The sequence below is a fragment of the Pleurodeles waltl genome, chromosome 9 (genome assembly GCF_031143425.1).
Source record: "Pleurodeles waltl isolate 20211129_DDA chromosome 9, aPleWal1.hap1.20221129, whole genome shotgun sequence".
Lineage (NCBI taxonomy): Eukaryota > Metazoa > Chordata > Amphibia > Caudata > Salamandridae > Pleurodeles > Pleurodeles waltl.
In genome coordinates, this window is record NC_090448.1 from 1183322677 (window position 1) to 1183342161 (window position 19485).

The following is a 19485-nucleotide window of genomic DNA, read 5'->3' on the forward strand; positions in this document are numbered from 1 at the left end:
TGCCCCAACACGACAGACTGCTTGTGTGTGGGGGGAGAGGGGCACCCACAGACCAATACACTCGTTTGGACGCGGAGACGGTATGGCGGTTTGATAAGGTACAACCCTATGCGTACTCGCATTGGGTTGTAGAACACTGGACACGCTGCACATTTATTTATAAGATATCTCAGAATAGGAGCTACTTGGACACGATAGTAAAGAATACCTTAGATATGCATCTTGGACCCATATAACATTGCCCTGAGGAAGTCATTGGGAAATTCCCTGACGAAACACGTGTTGGCTGGCTGTAAATCTGAACAAAGAGTGGAATCAATACAAACCACAAGATACCATTAAGGAATATGATTTATTTGGATTGAAGAAATCTGAACTTTGATCTTGGAATATATAAGAAGCTGGGAGCAACGAAAATTGATTACTCTGTCTTTTTGCATTTGGACATTGATTGTATATTAAGGACACTGACATACAGGACGATTATCATTCGTCTTTCCCCTTTTTTTCTTGTAGCAATATATAAAACTCAGTTATGATTGATTGATTATCTGCCTATGAGTACTGCCTTATTCGAATCTATAACAAATCGACAAGTATTGACTTTAGAATACTGTTTATGAGTGCCTCTTGTATTCAATGGTATTTACGAGTGTTTTTGCACATATTAAGGCCCAGGGGTGGGGTCTTTCAAGGGTGCACCATCAAAGGATATACCTTTTTGTGATTTATTTACCTGATTACCCAGAGCGCCTAATTTCTCCTATTCAAGCACACCCACACATAATTAGAACAATGACCTGCAGGTGGTTAACAACTGAAGCATTTACCCACTCGTAATTTCACTGACACATGCGCTCACACCAATGCCTCATCTCCACCCACTGGTTCTTGCAGGCAACCACTCCCTGTACTACCTGCACAGGTACTCACTGTCACATCTCAAATGCTAGCAATGGCATCGCCACCTGCTAGTTCTTGCAGGCACCGACACCCACTACCACCTGCACGGGCACTTGCTGTCACTTACATCACACCTGCAAGCAGTGGCATTTCCCTTCGCTGTTTCTTGCAGGCATGCACACCCACTATCACCTGCATGGGCACTTACGGTCATATCACACCTGTAAGCAGTGGTATCGTCACCAGCTGGTTCTTGCAAGCACCCACTACCACCTGCATGGACACTTGCTGTCACATCAAGTGGCATCTCCACCCACTGGGCTTGCAGGCACCGACAACCACTACCACCTGCATGGGCACTTGCTGTCACATCACACCTGCAAGCAGTTGCATCTCCATCTGCTGGTTCTTGCAGGCACCCACACACTTTACCACTTGCACAGACACTTACATCACACCTTCAAGGAAGTGCCATCTCCACCCCCTGGTTATTCCAGGCAGCGACACCCAGTACCACCTGCATGGGCACCCACATTACACCTCCAAGCAGTAGCAGTCCAAAAGACTCACTTGGCTTGCACTCATGTGCATGGGCTCAAGTTATGCCCGCAGGATAAGGAGACAAACAGACAAGCATAGGATTGCAGCTAGAACAAGGATATGCAGTTTTAAATGTATGGAGTTCCTACATTTGTACATAACCAAGCACGAGCATGGCATTTGATATGTAATGTATGCTTAACTTTTACATTCCCTATTACAGCACAATTTTAAAAGCCAAGAAATACAAGGTAATGTCACACTTATCTCCACATCGCGCATTGGTGCACGTTATATGTCATTTATTTTGTATGGCACATACAGGTAGGTCATCGGATACGGCAACAGAGTACCGTGACAGCACATGGCATCATGATCGCCATCAGCACATATCTTAAATGTTTTTGCACATCATGAAAGAAAGGAGTCAGGTTTTGCTCCCAGTATCTTCTTAACCTGACCTTTACATTTCTGCACGTTATATAAAGGAACCGGTCAGGCATGCCCTTGGAGTATCTTGCAACAGGCTTGGAATGCCATGCTAGCCCTTTAGCGCTACATTCTCTGTTCCTACACCCTTGTTTTCGAACTGCTGTGTACGAAAAAGCATCAGGATCAAAATACTTTTCTTTGAGCACCACAGCTGCTGTTCTTCTCTCCAAATAACTTCAGTGCATTCTTCAAATCCTGCTTTTGGAAAAAAGTCCCAGGAAAAAGCGACCTGCACCTTCGAGCTCTTGCAGCTCAGGTTTTGGTGCTGGTGAGGCTCTTGGAAGACTTGACTGACTGGCTTGGTGACAGAAATAAATCAGATTTAACTTGTTTCACTTCGCAGTCTCAGAGAGGCTGTAGACCCAGATCTTCAGAGATGGAATGGCCTGTGTAGAACAAGCAAACACTTCTAGAACAACTTTAAACATGGAACTTGTCACCGTGTCGGGAGCTCAAATCACTGGCTGTTCGCACCAACTTTCCTCTGAGTGCAGAGATCTTCTGATCAAGCTCGACCAAAGAACAGCTCTGGGAATACAAAGAAAATGTGTTGTCACCCATGACAGATCAGTAGGCAGAAATACCTGATAGTAAGTTGTACAACCAAGTGATAGAGTTAGGAGCACCTGCACCTGTAAGTGCTAGGACAGAGCAGCTATGAGTAGCTGTGACAACACAACTCAGCTGTGAAAATACAATGCGTGCAGCACCAGCAGAAGGCCTTGTGTCTGTTGCATGAGCAAAGAGCCAACAGGTAGCAGTACAAATGGGTCGTACTGTCAAAGTGAGACAGGACGAAACAGCATCAACGCCAAGTGACCCCATCAGAATGCATACCACCACAGAACCACAGAAGTTTCACTGGACCTACCTGCGCTGCCTGGCTTTTCCTTCGCTTTCCTGGAAAACTCTGAAAGGAATGACGAACAGTAAGAGGAATGCCATGAAAAAGAAAGCAAGTTGTTACAAAAAGAACACGTGTTTCCTGGCAAGACAACTGGTACTGATGGATAAGACTACGTACCACGGTCTGAAAATACTCCGGCGACAGCCCTTCCAGCTCCAGGATCTTCTCCTCAAGCTTCTTGATTCGCATGTAAATGTCTTTAGGTACTGGGCCTCCTACAGGCAGCAATTAGAAACAAACATCAGCATCACAAAATTAACCATTCATACTTTCTGAATATAATCCCAATTTCCACTGCACACAAAAAGGTACATCACAGGCAGAAGACCAAACCTTCCTCACACATGGAGCCCAAAGTAAGATAGATTAAATACTTCAGCCTATTCAGCATCCCCTAGTACCCCCCCAACATCCTCTAGCACCCTCCCCAACACACCCAAGTACCCTCCCCTAATTACTTTGCTTTCACATCTGCCCATTCGCCCTACTCTTCTTCATGCAGGTGCAGTCCTCTCCTCCCCGAGGACCCCTAACCTTTGGGGTTCACTTAAGCCACAAGACGAGACTCCCAGATCTTTATCCTCTGCACGAACTTTGGACCTAATGCAAACTACAGAAGATTGGCAACATTCACCCCTTCGTTTTGTTTATTGAATGGAGTGGAGGGGCGATCAGTCAATTTTTTTCTCCCGCTCTCAGTCCACAGTGCTTTGCGGACTCCATTCCAGGAATCAGTCAGTGCTCCTGCTCAGGTGTCCAGTCACTATTTTCAGCAGAGCAAAGAATGGCACACTTACACGTCATGGCCCTCATATTTTATTCAAGAGCTTGACTTCCAAACTTTTTACCTTTGGCCTTGATTCAGTGCTTATGGCACCCAGGATTTTGTCTGCTTTTCCAAAGCTAAGGGTAGCTTCTCTCGGGGGCTCAAATTTGTTTTCTAGTTAAGACCTCATCATATGAAAACTGTACCGAGGTGGGTTCTAGAGCTTCCTCTCTGGAATTTAACCCTTGTTTTGTGATACCCTAAGAAGGCTCAATTATGTTTGTTTTCTTATGCTCTTTTCACCTCGGATCCATTGACTCACAGACACTCGTGTGGCCCTGGCATCTGCAGGGCTCTGCACATTTATGTTGCTTAGCTTTTTGAGGGCTCTATGTCTGTGGCTCTACCACACCACCCTCTTCTACCTTTCATCTACTGCAAACATTTTAACTCAGGGATCTCTAACACAACTTGCAAGCTACTGGTACTTTGACAGCTGCCTCATGTGCAGCCCAACTCAAGACATCGCTCTGAGGAGCTGAGCAGCGCTGCCTTCTGCTCAACACAGAAGATACCTTTTAGCACCAGACCTTCAGAGTGGCAGCCAGCCAGGCCAATTGCAGGGTCCCATGGGGACACACACAGTATATCTGACAGCACAGGGGACATGACTCTACCAACGAACACCTGCACTAGATGCACCAGCTGCATGGGGACGGTTCATACTGCAGGCTCAACCAAGAAAGCAGTCCTCTTCCAGTCCAATCATAACTGTTGAAAGGCAAACTTCATGAAGGCTGTGTACTAGACTCACATTTTATCTTTACACTTAAAAAAATATATATAAATTAAATCATTTATTTTGCAAACAATATAATCTAAAAAGTCTCAAAGAAGGTTTAAAACACATGTAAAACGTACACAAACATGTGATGTAGGCTCTACAAAAGGTTGTCAGATCACATGTGGGCTTGAGGCTGGAGAAGCAGAATAAGAGATGTAAAGAGAGTGCAGCACCCTGAGTGTGAGACTGCATGAGCCGAGTCTGAGAGTGTTAGAATTGGGGTCTCTAGTTGGCAGTGGTTTGCACCCTGTCAAAGTAGGGACTCTGGCTCTACTTAGGGTAAGGGAGTCACATAGCTAAGATAACCCCTGCTGACCAGCGTGGTACGAGCAGTCCTGCTTATCTCAGAGGCAAGGTTTCAAGTATTTGTACGTACACACACATATAGTAACACAGTGAAAACACGACAAAAGGACTCCACACCAATTTCGAAAAATAGCAATATCTGAGTAAAACAAGACCAAAACGACAAAAATCCAACATACACAAGTCAAGATATCACTTTTTTAAAGTTTAAGCAAGTCTTAATCCATACGAATTAATGGATGTATCTTCATAGCACAAAGTACCTGGGATGCGTCAAAAACAAAGGCGATGCAGACCACAGGGGAGGTGAGGCACCGGAAACGCAAAGTGATGCATCGGTTCCTTACTGGGCAGGGGAGGTGATGCGTTGATTCTTTCCTCGCTGATCCTTTCAGGAAATGTGATGTCTAGATTTCCCGACAAACGGCCTTGGTTCCCTACTGCGGTGCAGGGGTTGATGAAAACTTGGTGCCCATGGACAATGCGTGGCAAATGCAAATGTGCTGTGTTCATAGGACTGCGGTGAAACAGGCGCTGCGTTGATTCTACAGCCGCAAGACAGGCGCTGCGTCGATTCTTCAGCCACAAGATAGGTGCTGCGTCGATTCTTCCGGAGCGCCGTTGATGCACGGATTTCCTCCTTCAGATCACCAGCTTGCAGTTCCAAGGGTGCAGGGACCGGAGTTGGCACCACGTGGCAAGTCAGGACTCTCAGCAGAAGAGAGCAGGCCCTGGCAGATGAAGTCTTAGATGTCCCTGAGACTTCTTAACAGGAGGCAAGCTCAGTCCAAGCCCTTGAATAACCTTTTGAAGCAGGACATAAAAAGGCAAGTCCAGTCTTTTCACTCACAGGACAGAAGCAACAAGCAGCGGGCCAGCACAACAAAGCAACAGGCAGAGTGGCAGTCCCTCCTACAGCAACCAGCTCTTCTTCCTGGCAGAATTTTCTTAGTTCAGAAGGATTCTAACTATGTGATGTCATAGGTCCAGTACGTATACCCATTTCTGTCTTTGAAGTGGGCCAACTCCAAAGAGAAGTCTTTATAGTGCACAAGACCCTGTCTTTCCCTGCACTGACCCAGGACGCTCCAGAAGGTTGGAGACTGTTTTGTGTGGGGACATGCACAGCCCTATTCAGGTGCAACTGACAGGACAACAGGATATGCAGGGCACACCTCAGTTATGACTCAGCTGTGACTGCCTAGAGTGAATGCACAACAATCCAACTGTCATCCTGATCCACAGTCTATTCAGTAGACAGGCAGAGGCACAGGATGGTTAAGCAGGTAAATGCCCACTTTCTAAAAGTGCCAATTTCAAACTCACTGTTCAAAAACCAACTTCACCAAAAGATGTATTTGTAAATTATAAGTTCAGGGATCCCAAACTCCATATCTTTATCTGCTCACAATAGGAAACTATATTTAAAAGATATTTCAAGGTAATCCCCATGTTACCCTATAGGAGAGATAAGCCTTGCAATAATAAAAACTGAATTAAGTAGTATCTCACTATCAGGACATGTAGGACACATCAGTACACGTACTACTTTAGGAGTGACTTACATGTAGTAAAAGGGATGGTTTGGGCCTGGCAAGTGGGTGCGCTTGCCAGGTCAAAATGGCAGTTTACAACTGCACATAGACTGCCCTGGCAGGTCTGAGACGTGTTTACAGGGCTACTTCTGGGTGACACAATCAGTACAGCATGGCCACTAGAAGTATTTGATTTACAGGCCCTGGGCACACAAAGTTAACTTTACTAGCCACTTACTAGTAAATCAAATATGCCAATCAAGGATAAACCAATCACAGACACAATTTAGAAAGGGAGCACTAGCACTTTAACACTGATTAGCAGTGGTAAAGTGCCCAGAGTCCTAAAGCCAGCAAAAACCACATTTGGCACAGGATCAAAAACAGAAGGTCGTAAGCAAAAAGACAGGGGAAACCACACCAAGAGGTGACTGATTTAACAGAGGAACCCAGAAGACAAGGAGGGAAGTGGTAGGAGCCAAATCAGGTAAGATTGGTGTGGGGTTACACATATGTGCATTTGTAAAAATGTGTAGGGTTATGAGGGTGCCTGGTGTGGTGCTCCTCTCTGCAGACAGTATTTTTCACCGGTGGCAACTCATGGCATCTGTAACCACGATTGGTATATTGTTGCCCGTATGCGCAAACAGGTTATATCTCATACAATGAGGCCTTCAAAGGCATTAAGGATGCCACTCTCACTTAATAGAGCCCACTGCGAGTGAATCTTCGTAACATACATAAGGGTCCCCTTTGCAGTACAGTCATCCACCTAGACATAGTAATGGTCACACTGACATTAAGATGCCTATGCTTTTATGCTCTGATAGAATGAGAACCTTCTGGAGCAGTGGCCATTCTTGTGGGCATCATTGGACTAACTGTGGTCACCCATAAAAGAACAAAAACTATTTTTATAGTAATTTGTTTGATCAAACAAAAAACACAGAACATCAAAACTATTGTCAGTATGACAAACATTTCTTGATGCACAGGTTTCATGATGACTACCCATCAAATGCAGAAAGTACAGTTAGTGCAATAGTGCATATTTATCATTCCCCAATGTGTTTAATCCTGGGACCTCCCCTTCTCTGTCATTCCCATCATGAACATTGCTGGTGCTCATTCCATTCGCTCACTACAGTGGGTTTAGTGCTAGTAATAAAGTGGACTTGTTTGTCATGTTTTATGGCAATCAGAAAAAGCACAACAAGAAGACCTTTTTACGTGCAAAAACAGAGATACCTTTTCAGGATCTAAAATTCAGACTAGAAAGCAGTTTCATAAGTAAGGTGAAGTTACTACAAAGGAACCTCAATGCCATGATTAATTGTGGAGGGTAAAATCTAGTCCAAGCCATGGCCATATCAAGAATGGTGTAAAAAAAGAAATGCACAGTACACTGGGCTCCACATGGCCTACCTCGCATCACTAACACTAGTACTTCACTCTGCTCGCAGTTCACAAATAGAACAGGAAATTCAACCACACTGCACCTATTCTGCCCCTTTTACACTGGCTATTCCTAGAAGGTTGATGCACATACAAGACTGCCTGAATTTCCTATAAGGCTCAACATGCAGTCACTGACAAATATTTTGTCTGGAGGAAACGTAACCTGAGAGGGAAAGTTGTATTTTGCCTCAGTCTTCCCAGTTCAAGAACACATCTATCAAGAAGCAAGCTTTCTCGAGCAACACTCCTCTATCTTAAAATTTAGCATGAAGCAATATCTCCTGGGACTCTAAGGACTTGAAGGACAATTCTCGAACTTAGCTTTCCACGTTGCTCTCAAATGTTGAAGACAGTCTATAATTAGATGCCCTGACACTAGAATGTCACTAGATCCAAGCACATTTCCCTTGTAACCTATGTTTTTCATTCCTTCTGCTGCCAGAGAATGGGTTGAGTAGCACTAAACAGAATCCTAAGGGATAAAAATAAATAATATAAATTGCATTCCTTCAACACAAAGAGTAAAGAGGCAGAGTTGCCCCAGTGGCGTAACAAAACTTGAAGGCCCCCCACTGCACAGTGGATGGAGCGGGCCCACCAACTATTCAAGCAATACCTCCCTAGATGTGGGTCTGAGAACCTGATTAAACCAAAAGGTTCTGCAGGAGCGCACAGAAGAAGTGCCCATCATGCAGTAATGGCCAGGTCGCCACCTGACAGATGTCCAGGAGAGCGATGCTGCACGCTAAAGCAGTGGTTGAAGCTTTGGTTCTGGCGGAACGAGCCCTGGGGGGCTGTTTCTTTGGCAATGTGTAGCAGACCTTAATGCACAGAACGATCCATCACGAGCCGGTCCACTTCTGCACAGCCTTCCTTTTTTTTGGGCTGAAACACAGCCCACAAACAGTTGATCATTCACCCAGAACTCTTTAGTACAGTCAGGGTAGAAAGACATCGCTCTTTTTGGGTAGACGGTGGAGTCTCTACTCCTATTTGGAGGGATTAGACAGAGCAAAGAAGGTAGGCAGGGTAATGCTGTGGCCTACAAGGAAGGGAATGACAACCTTCAGAAGGAAGGAGGCATGTGTGCGGATCACCAGTTTGTATGGGTAAAATGAGGGTACACAGAGAGGAATTCACCGACGTTGCCGGCCGATGTAATGGCCAGTAAAAACGCAGTTTTAATAGCAGCTGAAGAGGGCAATTGTGCAAAGGTTTCAATGGCGCACAGATCAGAAAAGTGAGAACAAGAACAAGGCTGAGGTGCCAATATGGCATGACAAATGGCATGTGGGGGGAAAAATGCTTCAGACCTTAATGCAATAGGGGTTTTGGAAAGAGGTTGGTCCAGCAACTGCAGGAAGGCAGAGATAGAAGAAAGTTACCCTTTTACAGTGTCAATAGCAGAGCCCTGCTGGGCCAAAGATAGGGCAAACAAAAGAACCTTGGATAAAGGTGCAGAAAAGAGTACAACATTGTGGGTAGCACACTAGGTCACAAACTTATACCAACAGCAAGTGTATATCAACTTGGATGTGGGACGGCTGGCTGCCAGAATATCATCACAGAGTTAGGGCGGAAGGTCAAAAGCTGTCAACTTTTGCCTCTCAACTTCTGCTCATACAGGTGGAGGGTGCGGAACCCTGCCCTGTTGCTGCAACATAAGATACTACTGAAGAGGCAGCCTGACTGGGGGACCAATGGTCATGCTCAACAGCTTGGGATATCAGACGCTCTGTGCCCGATACAGAGCCAACAGAATGACTTGGGCCCGGTGGCTCCCGATCTTCTTGAGAACTCTAAGCAAGAATGGTACTGGCAGAAAGTAGTATAGGAGGCCGGAGCACCACGACAAAAAGCATCTCCACGAAAGAGTCGTCTTCAAAACTCCAGCGTGCGAAACTGCTGACATTGTTTGTTCTTGGTGGTGGCGAAAAGATGTAACAAAGGTTGTTCCTATTTCTGAAAAAGACCTTGCATCACTTCCGGACGGAGACGCCATTCGTTATCCGTTTAGCACCTGCGGCTGAGTTCATCCGCTCTTGCCTTCAGCAAGCCCGCAAGGTGTTGAACCACCAGAGAAGTGCTGTGACGTACCAGCCATGTCCAGACACACAGGACTGCTTGACTGGACAGAGGGTCCACAACCCTACCCCACACTGTTGCAGTCAGTACCACATGGAGGTGGTGTTGTCTGTGAACATTTGCACTAGCCTTCCCTTGATGGAGGCTAAGAAGGCTTTCAATGCCGGTCAGATCACTCAAAGCTCCAGCAAGTTGATGTAGAGTCCGGATTCTGCCAGAGATTAAACTTCTCTGATCTCCACCTCTCCCAGGTGGCCGCCCCAACCCAAGAGTAATGCATCTGTCACTACTGTTTGAGCTGTTTGAGGAAGGGAAAGGAGTCTGCTACTGACCCAAACACAGTTTGCTAGCCACCACTGCAGGTCTTTTGCAGTTCCCTGCAAGATCTGGACCATGTCAGGGAAATATTCCCCTGACTTTGTGCCCAGCATGATGCAGGAGGCCATGAGGTTCAACAGCCCCAGGGTCAGTCTCACCGAAATCCAGGACAGAGGCAGAAACACCAGAATCCTAGCCTGAGTATCCTGGACTCACCACTCGAAAGGATAGGCCTGAAACCTCACCATGTCCAGAACACCTTTGATGAAAGGAAGTGTCAGAGGCAGTAAAGTGCGACTTTGGGATGTTGTTGGTGAACCCCAGCGAGTGCAGGAGGTTTGCCATATTCTGAAAGTGGGTGACCCGACAGCTGGCAACCTGTCCCACGTGGTCTGTAGGATCCGCACCCTCTTCCAGAAAAGGGCTGGGAAGCCCACTGCCTGTGGTAGTGGGGAGTGTATGGGGCAGTTGGAGACCCATTCCATGGCCATGAAAAGGGACAGAAGGCAGATTGGGGTTGGCGAGCAGCCAGAAGCCCAACTACTTGGCAGTACCCCTGCTCTCCTTGGAGCATTCTAGTGGCGAATTAGCCTAGTTTCCAAAAAGGCGAGACATCAGAGACCATGTCCATGAGGGAAGCCTTGACATTCCCTGAGAACCCAGATATTCTCTGCCAGGTGTGGCACCGCAAGGCCACCAATGATAATCATTCTACCCAGTGAGTTGGTTGTGTCAAGTGCACATCGGATGGTGAACTTAGCTGCATCCCTCCCATCAGCAATAGCCTGAAAGAGTACGGGCTGGGTCTCCTGCAGGAGCATAGGCAGCAGTTGCGCAACCAAATCCCATAGTGGATGGGAATATTGGCCCAATAGACAGGTGGTGTTCACCGACTGCAGTGCCAAGCTGGTGGAAGAGAACATTCTCATACCAAAGGTCTCCAAGCCTCTTAAGATTCTCTATCCGAGGGAATGGTTGGGAAAGCACCAGGGTGGATACGGGATGAGGAGACTTGGACCACCAAGCTTTCCGGGGTGAGGTGCTGGATAAGGACATTTTGGTCCCCAGGAGCAGGGCGATTGTTCTATTTACAGAAGCCCATGTGCCTGGCTTGGACCAGACACCATGTAGGACATCTGTAAGGGCTTCACTGAATAGGAGTAAGTGTTCTGGGAGCGTGACTCCCAGCAGAAGCACCTCAGTCAAGTCATTAGTTTTGACTGCCACTGAGGGAAGGGTAAGGTCCCAGATCTTAGCCGCCATGCGCACCACAATTACAAATGAGGCTCCCTCTCTGTAGCCACAGAAAGAGGGAAAAACCCAGGTCGTGTCAGACGAGATGTCCAAACCACTAGCCACACCAAGGTCCGCATACCGGTTGTTCTGTTCCTCAACAGTTTAAGCTCCGTAAGGGTCCACACACCTCTCCCAAACTTTGGTGACATCCTCACACCGGGAGATAAAAATCTCAAAGAGAGTCAACAAAAAGTAAAAACAAAGACCAGTCAGAAAGACTGAGGGGAGCTCAGACCGTATCAGCGCTATCTGGCACAGAAAGGAAAGAACTGCTCAAAAGTCTTCTGTATCCATCTGACGACAAGAGCATCCTAAGGTAACAAATCTTCTCTATCGGATCAAATTTTTCAAAATGAAAGTGTCCTTGTGTAATGTAACTAGTGCTCTTGTAAACTGCTCTAATACCTTAGAGTCAAGATTGATATACATAAACTACAAAAAAGGTTTTCAAAAATATAAAAATCAGGTTATCTGTGTTCACTCCTTTTTTCACCATAAAAAGCATGGCAATGGCGTTTTCCAGTGCTTGTAAATAATTTTGCTCTAATTTCCTTCCTTTTTTTATCTTAGCACCAAGAAGCTCAGATGAGTGCGCTCAAGTTCCAAATAAAAAAAAATGTTTTTAAAAAAAGGTTCATACTGTAAAACAGACTTCTGAGATAGTAAATGTATTATCAATGTCAGAGGGATTCAGAATTTGTTAGGGAAGAGTATAAAGGAACAATCTATTTGAGCAGCCAAACATGTACACAGGCCCTTGTGGTTTCAAACTCAAACCTTTAACAATAATAACATTTGAGCAGTACGTTCAATTAAAAGCAGATCATACGAACCTGACTGTAAGCAAAGGTGAGTCTCTATATTCTGCAACCTTTCCTCGACAGCCTGGTTCCCGCAATCTCGTGAGAGAGCGCTGGTTTTGGTGCTGGATGCTGAAGCCAAGTCAGGCCGAGTCTGTGGCCCATAGGTATTCACTACTCGAGAAACTAGAAGGAAGGAGACAAGCCTTTGTTTCATGGGGGTGACCAAACAGTAAGTGATTATGCTGATGTTGCACAGAAAATTAGATGTTCAACACTGAAGAGCCAGAGACGAACTACACATTTCCTTCAGTAAACCTTTCCTAATGCCCAATCTCATAAGACTAAAACTGACTTGTGAAAATTCAACAAGCCAAATACTGCCAAGAACAGGTACCAGGGGATATCAATAGGAGGGCAAAAGCTCCTGCCAGCCTTGACCTCCAGCCACGCACTGCCTCCCCTGGGGCGCCAGCCACACGCGAAACTGCGCTCCCTGGGGCTCCAGCCACACGCGAAACTGCACACCCTGGAGCTCCAGCCACACGCGAAACTGCACACCCTGGGGCCCCAGCCACAGGCGAAACTGCACACCCTGGGGCCCCAGCCACAGGCGAAACTGCACACCCTGGGGCCCCAGCCACAGGCGAAACTGCACACCCTGGGGCCCCAGCCACAGGCGAAACTGCACACCCTGGGGCCCCAGCCACAGGCGAAACTGCACACCCTGGGGCCCCAGCCACAGGCGAAACTGCACACCCTGGGGCCCCAGCCACAGGCGAAACTGCACACCCTGGGGCCCCAGCCACAGGCGAAACTGCACTCCCTGGGGCCCCAGCCACACGCGAAACTGCACTCCCTGGGGCCCCAGCCACACGCGAAACTGCACTCCCTGGGGCCCCAGCCACACACGAAACTGCACTCCCTGGGGCCCCAGCCACACACTGCCTCCCTTGGGCCCCAGCCACACACTGCCTCCCTTGGGCCCCAGCCACACACTGCCTCCCTTGGGCCCCAGCCACACACTGCCTCCCTTGGGCCCCAGCCACACACTGCCTCCCTTGGGCCCCAGCCACACACTGCCTCCCTTGGGCCCCAGCCACACACTGTCTCCCTTGGGGCTCCAGACACACACCGCCAGTCCAGGACTCAATCAAAACACGAGCACCAGTGCTCAACCCCTCTACTCATGTTGCCAGCATGAAGCTGCTCACTAACATTTCATAGTAAAACCCATCCCACCACCTCACTAGTCCTATGCCTGTGAAAGGTCACCATACTGTTACACCATACACTTCTCCGCAGAGAACTAACCTTTGACATGACTCCTAAATCCAGGATACGGAGTGAACACAGCATCCGTTCTCGCACAACTGTTTTCTGAAAACAAAAATAAAAGAAGATTCCTCATGAACTTAATAATTATGCAATAAAAGGCTACTCTTCTTTCTCCTGAACAGCCTCAGTGGTTTTTAAACCAGTGAGGTTCACTTGGACTTCTGGGAGTCCATCTGCATGTCGCAATAAGAAAACAAGTTACTTACCTGTAACAATAGTTCTCCAGTATTGGAATCTTTCATAGATTCACATGAATCATTCCCCGTCGTCGAGATGGTAATGGTTTACGAACATGGTTATTAGTGCTTGTAAGCTATAGCATCTTTACATGTTAGAATACTTGTATGCTTTATAAGATAAGACGTACCTTTAGGCAATTTAACTTCTTCTCAACGCAATGTGACGTATATACTGCTTTATAGTCTCATTCAAGCATGTGGATCTATGAAAGGTTCAATACTGGAGTAAGAAAATAAGTTACTTACCTGAAACTATAATTCTCCAATATTGGAATCTTTCATAGATTCACAGAGGAAGCTCCCCTTAGTTTTCTCAGTACAAATTTGTAATGGTAGGCACTAGTGCTGAGGCACTGGAGCTTCTCTCAGGAGGGTTTTGAGGGTGGGATCGCCTGATTGGTGGACTCTGCAGTTTGGTCCTTTTTTACATAACGACTTGGAGAGATTACTTAAAAGTAAGGCAAGAGGCCTCTTTTAATATTATGTCTATGTAGACATTATCTTTTCTAAAGTACCGGGGACTCCCATCTCAATGACGGGGAATGAGTCAAGCATGTTAATCTATGAAAGTTCCAATACTGGAGTAACAGGTTTATCTACAGGAGACACAGGGGCACCTGGCAGCACGTGAAATCATTTATAATGGACATCCAATGGCAGGGGGATGCAGCAGTAGAGATAGCTGGGGGTGGAAACAGTGCAGGAAGTGACCTCACTCCTATGAAGTACATATCTGGGGGCTGAAGCAGAATGCAGCAGCCGATCTTGCTCCAAGGGGGGGAGGTACCTAAGAGCAGAAGGAAATACATTATTTACCTGTAACTGTAGTACTCCAGTATTGGAATCTTTCATAAAGTCACATGCTTGAATCGTTCCCTGTCAAGATGGAGTCCCTAGTACATTAAAAAAGTGGTGTCAATATAGACTTGTTTAGTACCATATCATAGTCTGAAATCCTTGTCCATATGACAAGCCCCCCCTCCGATCTCCCTGCCAGGGAAGGTCTAGCTTCTTTACAATGAGAAGTAAAGCCTTGTCTGAAAACATCTGTAATCCACCACGTTTCCTGAAACAAACATATCAAATTTGTCAATGAACTCCCCCCAATCTGGGTCAGCTAATTTATTGCGGATTCCAACCAAATTCCATGTCAAGAGCTTTAGAGTTAATGCCTCCTGAATTACAGTAGCCTTCCTCGAGGGTGACCGGCTACACAGGCTAACATTAGGGTTCCTGGAGGGAAAATTAACCGATGGTATATCTGTTACAGCAGAGGAGGAGAGCTCTGGGTCTGACGCCCCTTCTGCCCGTGCGGATGTATTACGATCGGGCCCTCTATTGTTCCAATCAAGGGGAAGTCAATTAATAACTGCAGCCACGGATGCATATCATAGTCATTATTTAGAAAAGGACTTAACTTAACAGTCAACCAATCAGGAGACCCTACCCTGTACAACCTCCAGAGAGAAACTCCAGAGCCTCAGATTTTCAAGCCCTAGTGCTTAGACGAAAAACTGTACTGAGAGAGATAAAGGTGAGCTTATCAGGGGTGGTGGTGGGGGGAGGGGGGTCACACGTGAATCTATAAAAGATTCCAATACTGGAAAAATATCTACGAAACATTCCAATACTGGAGAAATACAGTTACAGGTAAGTAACTTATTTCCTTACTCGAGTATTGGAACATTCATAGATTCACATGCTTGAATCACAGTAGATATCAGTATTTATCAAATTTTCTCATACACAACATTTGTTATGAAGCAAAAAAAATACACAAATATATATATATATATATATATATATATATATATATATATATATATATATATATAATAATAAACGTAGTGGCAGTCACCACTATGTAGTTATAGTTAGGACCTGGTTTCTATAGAAAAGGCATTTTTTTTGTTTTGCTAATAACTTTGCCGCCTTTTCATGAATCTTCACAAAATTTACAGGGATGAGAAAAAGGGAGGGTCCCAAAACCCATTTTCCCTGTGCATTTTTCCATAGGGATTTTGAATAGGAATAGCGCCCTGACCACTGGACGGAATTACATAAAATTTGGTATAAATGTAGCTCTTGGTACAGAAAACGTCATTTTTGTTATTTGGTGTAAATCCATTCAGTAGTTTTTGAGAAATTAAAGAAAAAGTAAATTTCTGTATATAAGGATGTGAAGGCTCCGCAAACCATCCCGATCTTGTGCTGAGATAGGACTGCCTGCCAACACTTCAGGAAGGAAGTGTTGGCAGCCTTGTTGGGAATCTGCTTAGCTCTGGTGCTTGGGTCCCAGATGGATCCCCCAGAGGACAAAAAAAGCAGTAAAAAAAAAAATAATAATTCAGCTGGAGTCGCGACGGATCAGCAGGGAAAAAAAAGAGAAAAAAGAAAAACAAGCGCAAGCTTCCATGCTTGTTTCAGTGGAGCTCCTGGGTGGGCCAGGCTCTGGGTGCATTACATTTTGAATGCTGGAAGGGCCGCCTACCCCCTCTGCAGCCCCAGGGACCACAACCTCCCCAGGGCTCTGATCAAATGCAATGTGGCTATTTTATATTGGAAAGGGCAATGCGGTGTGGCACACTGCAGTATGTGAATACGTCTATGGGGTATGCGGTGGAAACAGTACACTATAGCTTGTAAGGTATATAGATGTAAGCTGGAGGAAGCAGCACACTGCAGTATGTGATGAAGTCTATGGGGTATGTGGTGGAAGCAGCGCACTGCAGCATGGTAGGTACACATATGAGAGCTGGAGGAAGCAGCACACGGCGGTATATGATGACATTTATAAGGTATGCGGCAGAAGCAGTGCACTATTGTAGGAAAGTACCATCTTGCCTGGCATGTTACCCCCATTTTTCACTGTATATATGTTGTTTTAGTTGTATGTGTCACTGGGACCCTGTCATCCAGGGCTCCAGTGCTCATAAGTGTGCCTGAATGTGTTACCTGTGTAGTGACTGTCTCACTGAGGCTCTGCTAATCAGAACCTCAGTGGTTATGCTCTCTCATTTCTTTCAAATTGTCACTAACAGGCTAGTGACCAATTTTACCAATTTACATTGGCTTACTGGAACACCCTTATAATTCCCTAGTATATGGTACTGAGGTACCCAGGGTATTGGGGTTCCAGGAGATCCCTATGGGCTGCAGCATTTCTTTTGCCACCCATAGGGAGCTCTGACAATTCTTACACAGGCCTGCCACTGCAGCCTGAGTGAAATAACGTCCACGTTATTTCACAGCCATTTTACACTGCACTTAAGTAACTTATAAGTCACCTATATGTCTAACCTTTACCTGGTAAAGGTTAGGTGCAAAGTTACTTAGTGTGAGGGCACCCTGGCACTAGCCAAGGTGCCCCCACATTGTTCAGGGCCAATTCCCCGGACTTTGTGAGTGCGGGGACACCATTACACGTGTGCACTACATATAGGTCACTACCTATATGTAGCTTCACAATGGTAACTCCGAATATGGCCATGTAACATGTCTATGATCATGGAATTGCCCCCTCTATACCATCCTGGCATAGTTGGCACAGTCCCATGATCCCAGTGGTCTGTAGCACAGACCCTGGTACTGCCAAAATGCCTTTCCTGGGGTTTCACTGCAGCTGCTGCTGCTGCCAACCCCTCAGACAGGCTTCTGCCCTCCTGGGGTCCAGCCAGGCCTGGCCCAGGATGGCAGAACAAAGGACTTCCTCTGAGAGAGGGTGTTACACCCTCTCCCTTTGGAAAATGGTGTGAAGGCAGGGGAGGAGTAGCCTCCCCCAGCCTCTGGAAATGCTTTCATGGGCACATTTGGTGCCCATTTCTGCATAAGCCAGTCTACACCGGTTCAGGGACCCCTTAGCCCTGCTCTGGCGCGAAACTGGACAAAGGAAAGGGGAGTGACCACTCCCCTGACCTGTACCTCCCCTGGGAGGTGCCCAGAGCTCCTCCAGTGTGCTCCAGACCTCTGCCATCTTGGAAACAGAGGTGCTGCTGGCACACTGGACTGCTCTGAGTGGCCAGTGCCACCAGGCGACGTCAGAGACTCCTTCTGATAGGCTCCTTCAGGTGTTGCTAGCCTATCCTCTCTCCTAGGTAGCCAAACCCTCTTTTCTGGCTATTTAGGGTCTCTGTCTCTGGGGAAACTTTAGATAACAAATGCAAGAGCTCATCCGAGTTCCTCTGCATCTCTCTCTTCACCTTCTGCCAAGGAATCGACTGCTGACCGTGCTGGAAGCCTGCAAAACTGCAACATAGTAGCAAAGACGACTACTGCAACTCTGTAACGCTGATCCTGCCGCCTTCTCGACTGTTTTCCTGGTGGTGCATGCTGTTGGGGTAGTCTGCCTCCTCTCTGCACTAGAAGCTCCGAAGAAATCTCCCGTGAGTCGACGGAATCTTCCCCCTGCAACCGCAGGCACCAAAGAACTGCATCACCGGTACCTTGGGTCTCCTCTCAGCACGACGAGCGAGGTCCCTTGAATCCAGCAACTCTGTCCAAGTGACTCCCACAGTCCAGTGACTCTTCAGTCCAAGTTTGGTGGAGGTAAGTCCTTGCCTCCCCACGCCAGACTGCATTGCTGGGAACCGCGACTTTTGCAGCTACTCCGGCCTCCGTGCACTTCCGGCGGAAATCCTTTGTGCACAGTCCAGCCTGGGTCCACGGCACTCTAACCTGCATTGCACGACCTCCTAAGTTGTTCTCCGGCGACGTGGGACTCCTTTGTGCGACTTCGGGTGAGCACCGTTTCACGCATCCTCGTAGTGCCTGTTTCTGGCACTTCTCCGGGTGCTACCTGCTGCTGAGAGGGCTCCTTGTCTTGCTCGACGTCCCCTCTGTCTCCTGACGCAATTTGCGACATCCTGGTCCCTCCTGGGCCACAGCAGCGTCCAAAAACCCTTACCGCACGATTTGCAGCTAGCAAGGCTTGTTGGCGGTCTTTCGGCGGGAAAACACTTCTGCACGACTCTCCACGGCGTGAGGGATCCGTCCTCCAAAGGGGAAGTCTCTAGCCCTTGTCGTTCCTGCAGAAACCTAAGCTTCTACAGTCCAGTAGCAGCTTCCTTGTACCCGCAGCTGGCATTTCCTGGGCATCTGCCCATCTCCGACTTGCTTGTGACTTTTGGACTTGGTCCCCTTGTTCCACAGGTACCCTCGACTGGAAATCCATTGTTGTTGCATTGCTGGTTTGTGTCTTTCCTGCAGAATTCCCCTATCACGACTTCTATGTCCTTTGGGGAACTTTAGTGCACTTTGCACTCACTTTTCAGGGTCTTGGGGTGGACTATTTTTCTAACCCTTACTATTTTCTAATAGTCCCAGCGACCCTCTACAAGGTCACATAGGTTTGGGGTCCATTCGTGGTTCGCATTCCACTTTTGGAGTATATGGTTTGTGTTGCCCCTATCCCTATGTGTCTCCATTGCATCCTATTGTAACTATACATTGTTTGCACTGTTTTCTAAGACTATTACTGCATATTTTGGTATTGTGTATATATATCTTGTGTATATTTCCTATCCTCTCACTGAGGGTACACTGAGATACTTTGGCATATTGTCATAAAAATAAAGTAGCTTTATTTTTAGTATAACTGTGTATTGTGTTTTCTTATGATATTGTGCATATGACACTAAGTGGTACTGTAGGAGCTTCACT

The 19485-nt window shown here is 46.7% G+C and overlaps 1 protein-coding gene across 1 annotated transcript in view; it reads right to left on the reverse strand.

The window, feature by feature from the left end:
* Positions 1–333: 333 nt before the first annotated feature.
* MBIP (MAP3K12 binding inhibitory protein 1) overlaps positions 334–19485 on the reverse strand; it is a 77698-nt gene continuing 58546 nt past the window's right edge. Inside the window, exons 5-9 of the mRNA XM_069209136.1 lie at positions 13565–13630; positions 12284–12436; positions 2960–3057; positions 2807–2845; positions 334–2463 (exon numbers count right to left, since the gene is read on the reverse strand). Coding sequence (XP_069065237.1) covers positions 2356–2463; positions 2807–2845; positions 2960–3057; positions 12284–12436; positions 13565–13630 — 464 coding nt within the window. The 3' untranslated portion in view covers positions 334–2355. The remainder of the gene's footprint in view (positions 2464–2806; positions 2846–2959; positions 3058–12283; positions 12437–13564; positions 13631–19485) is intronic.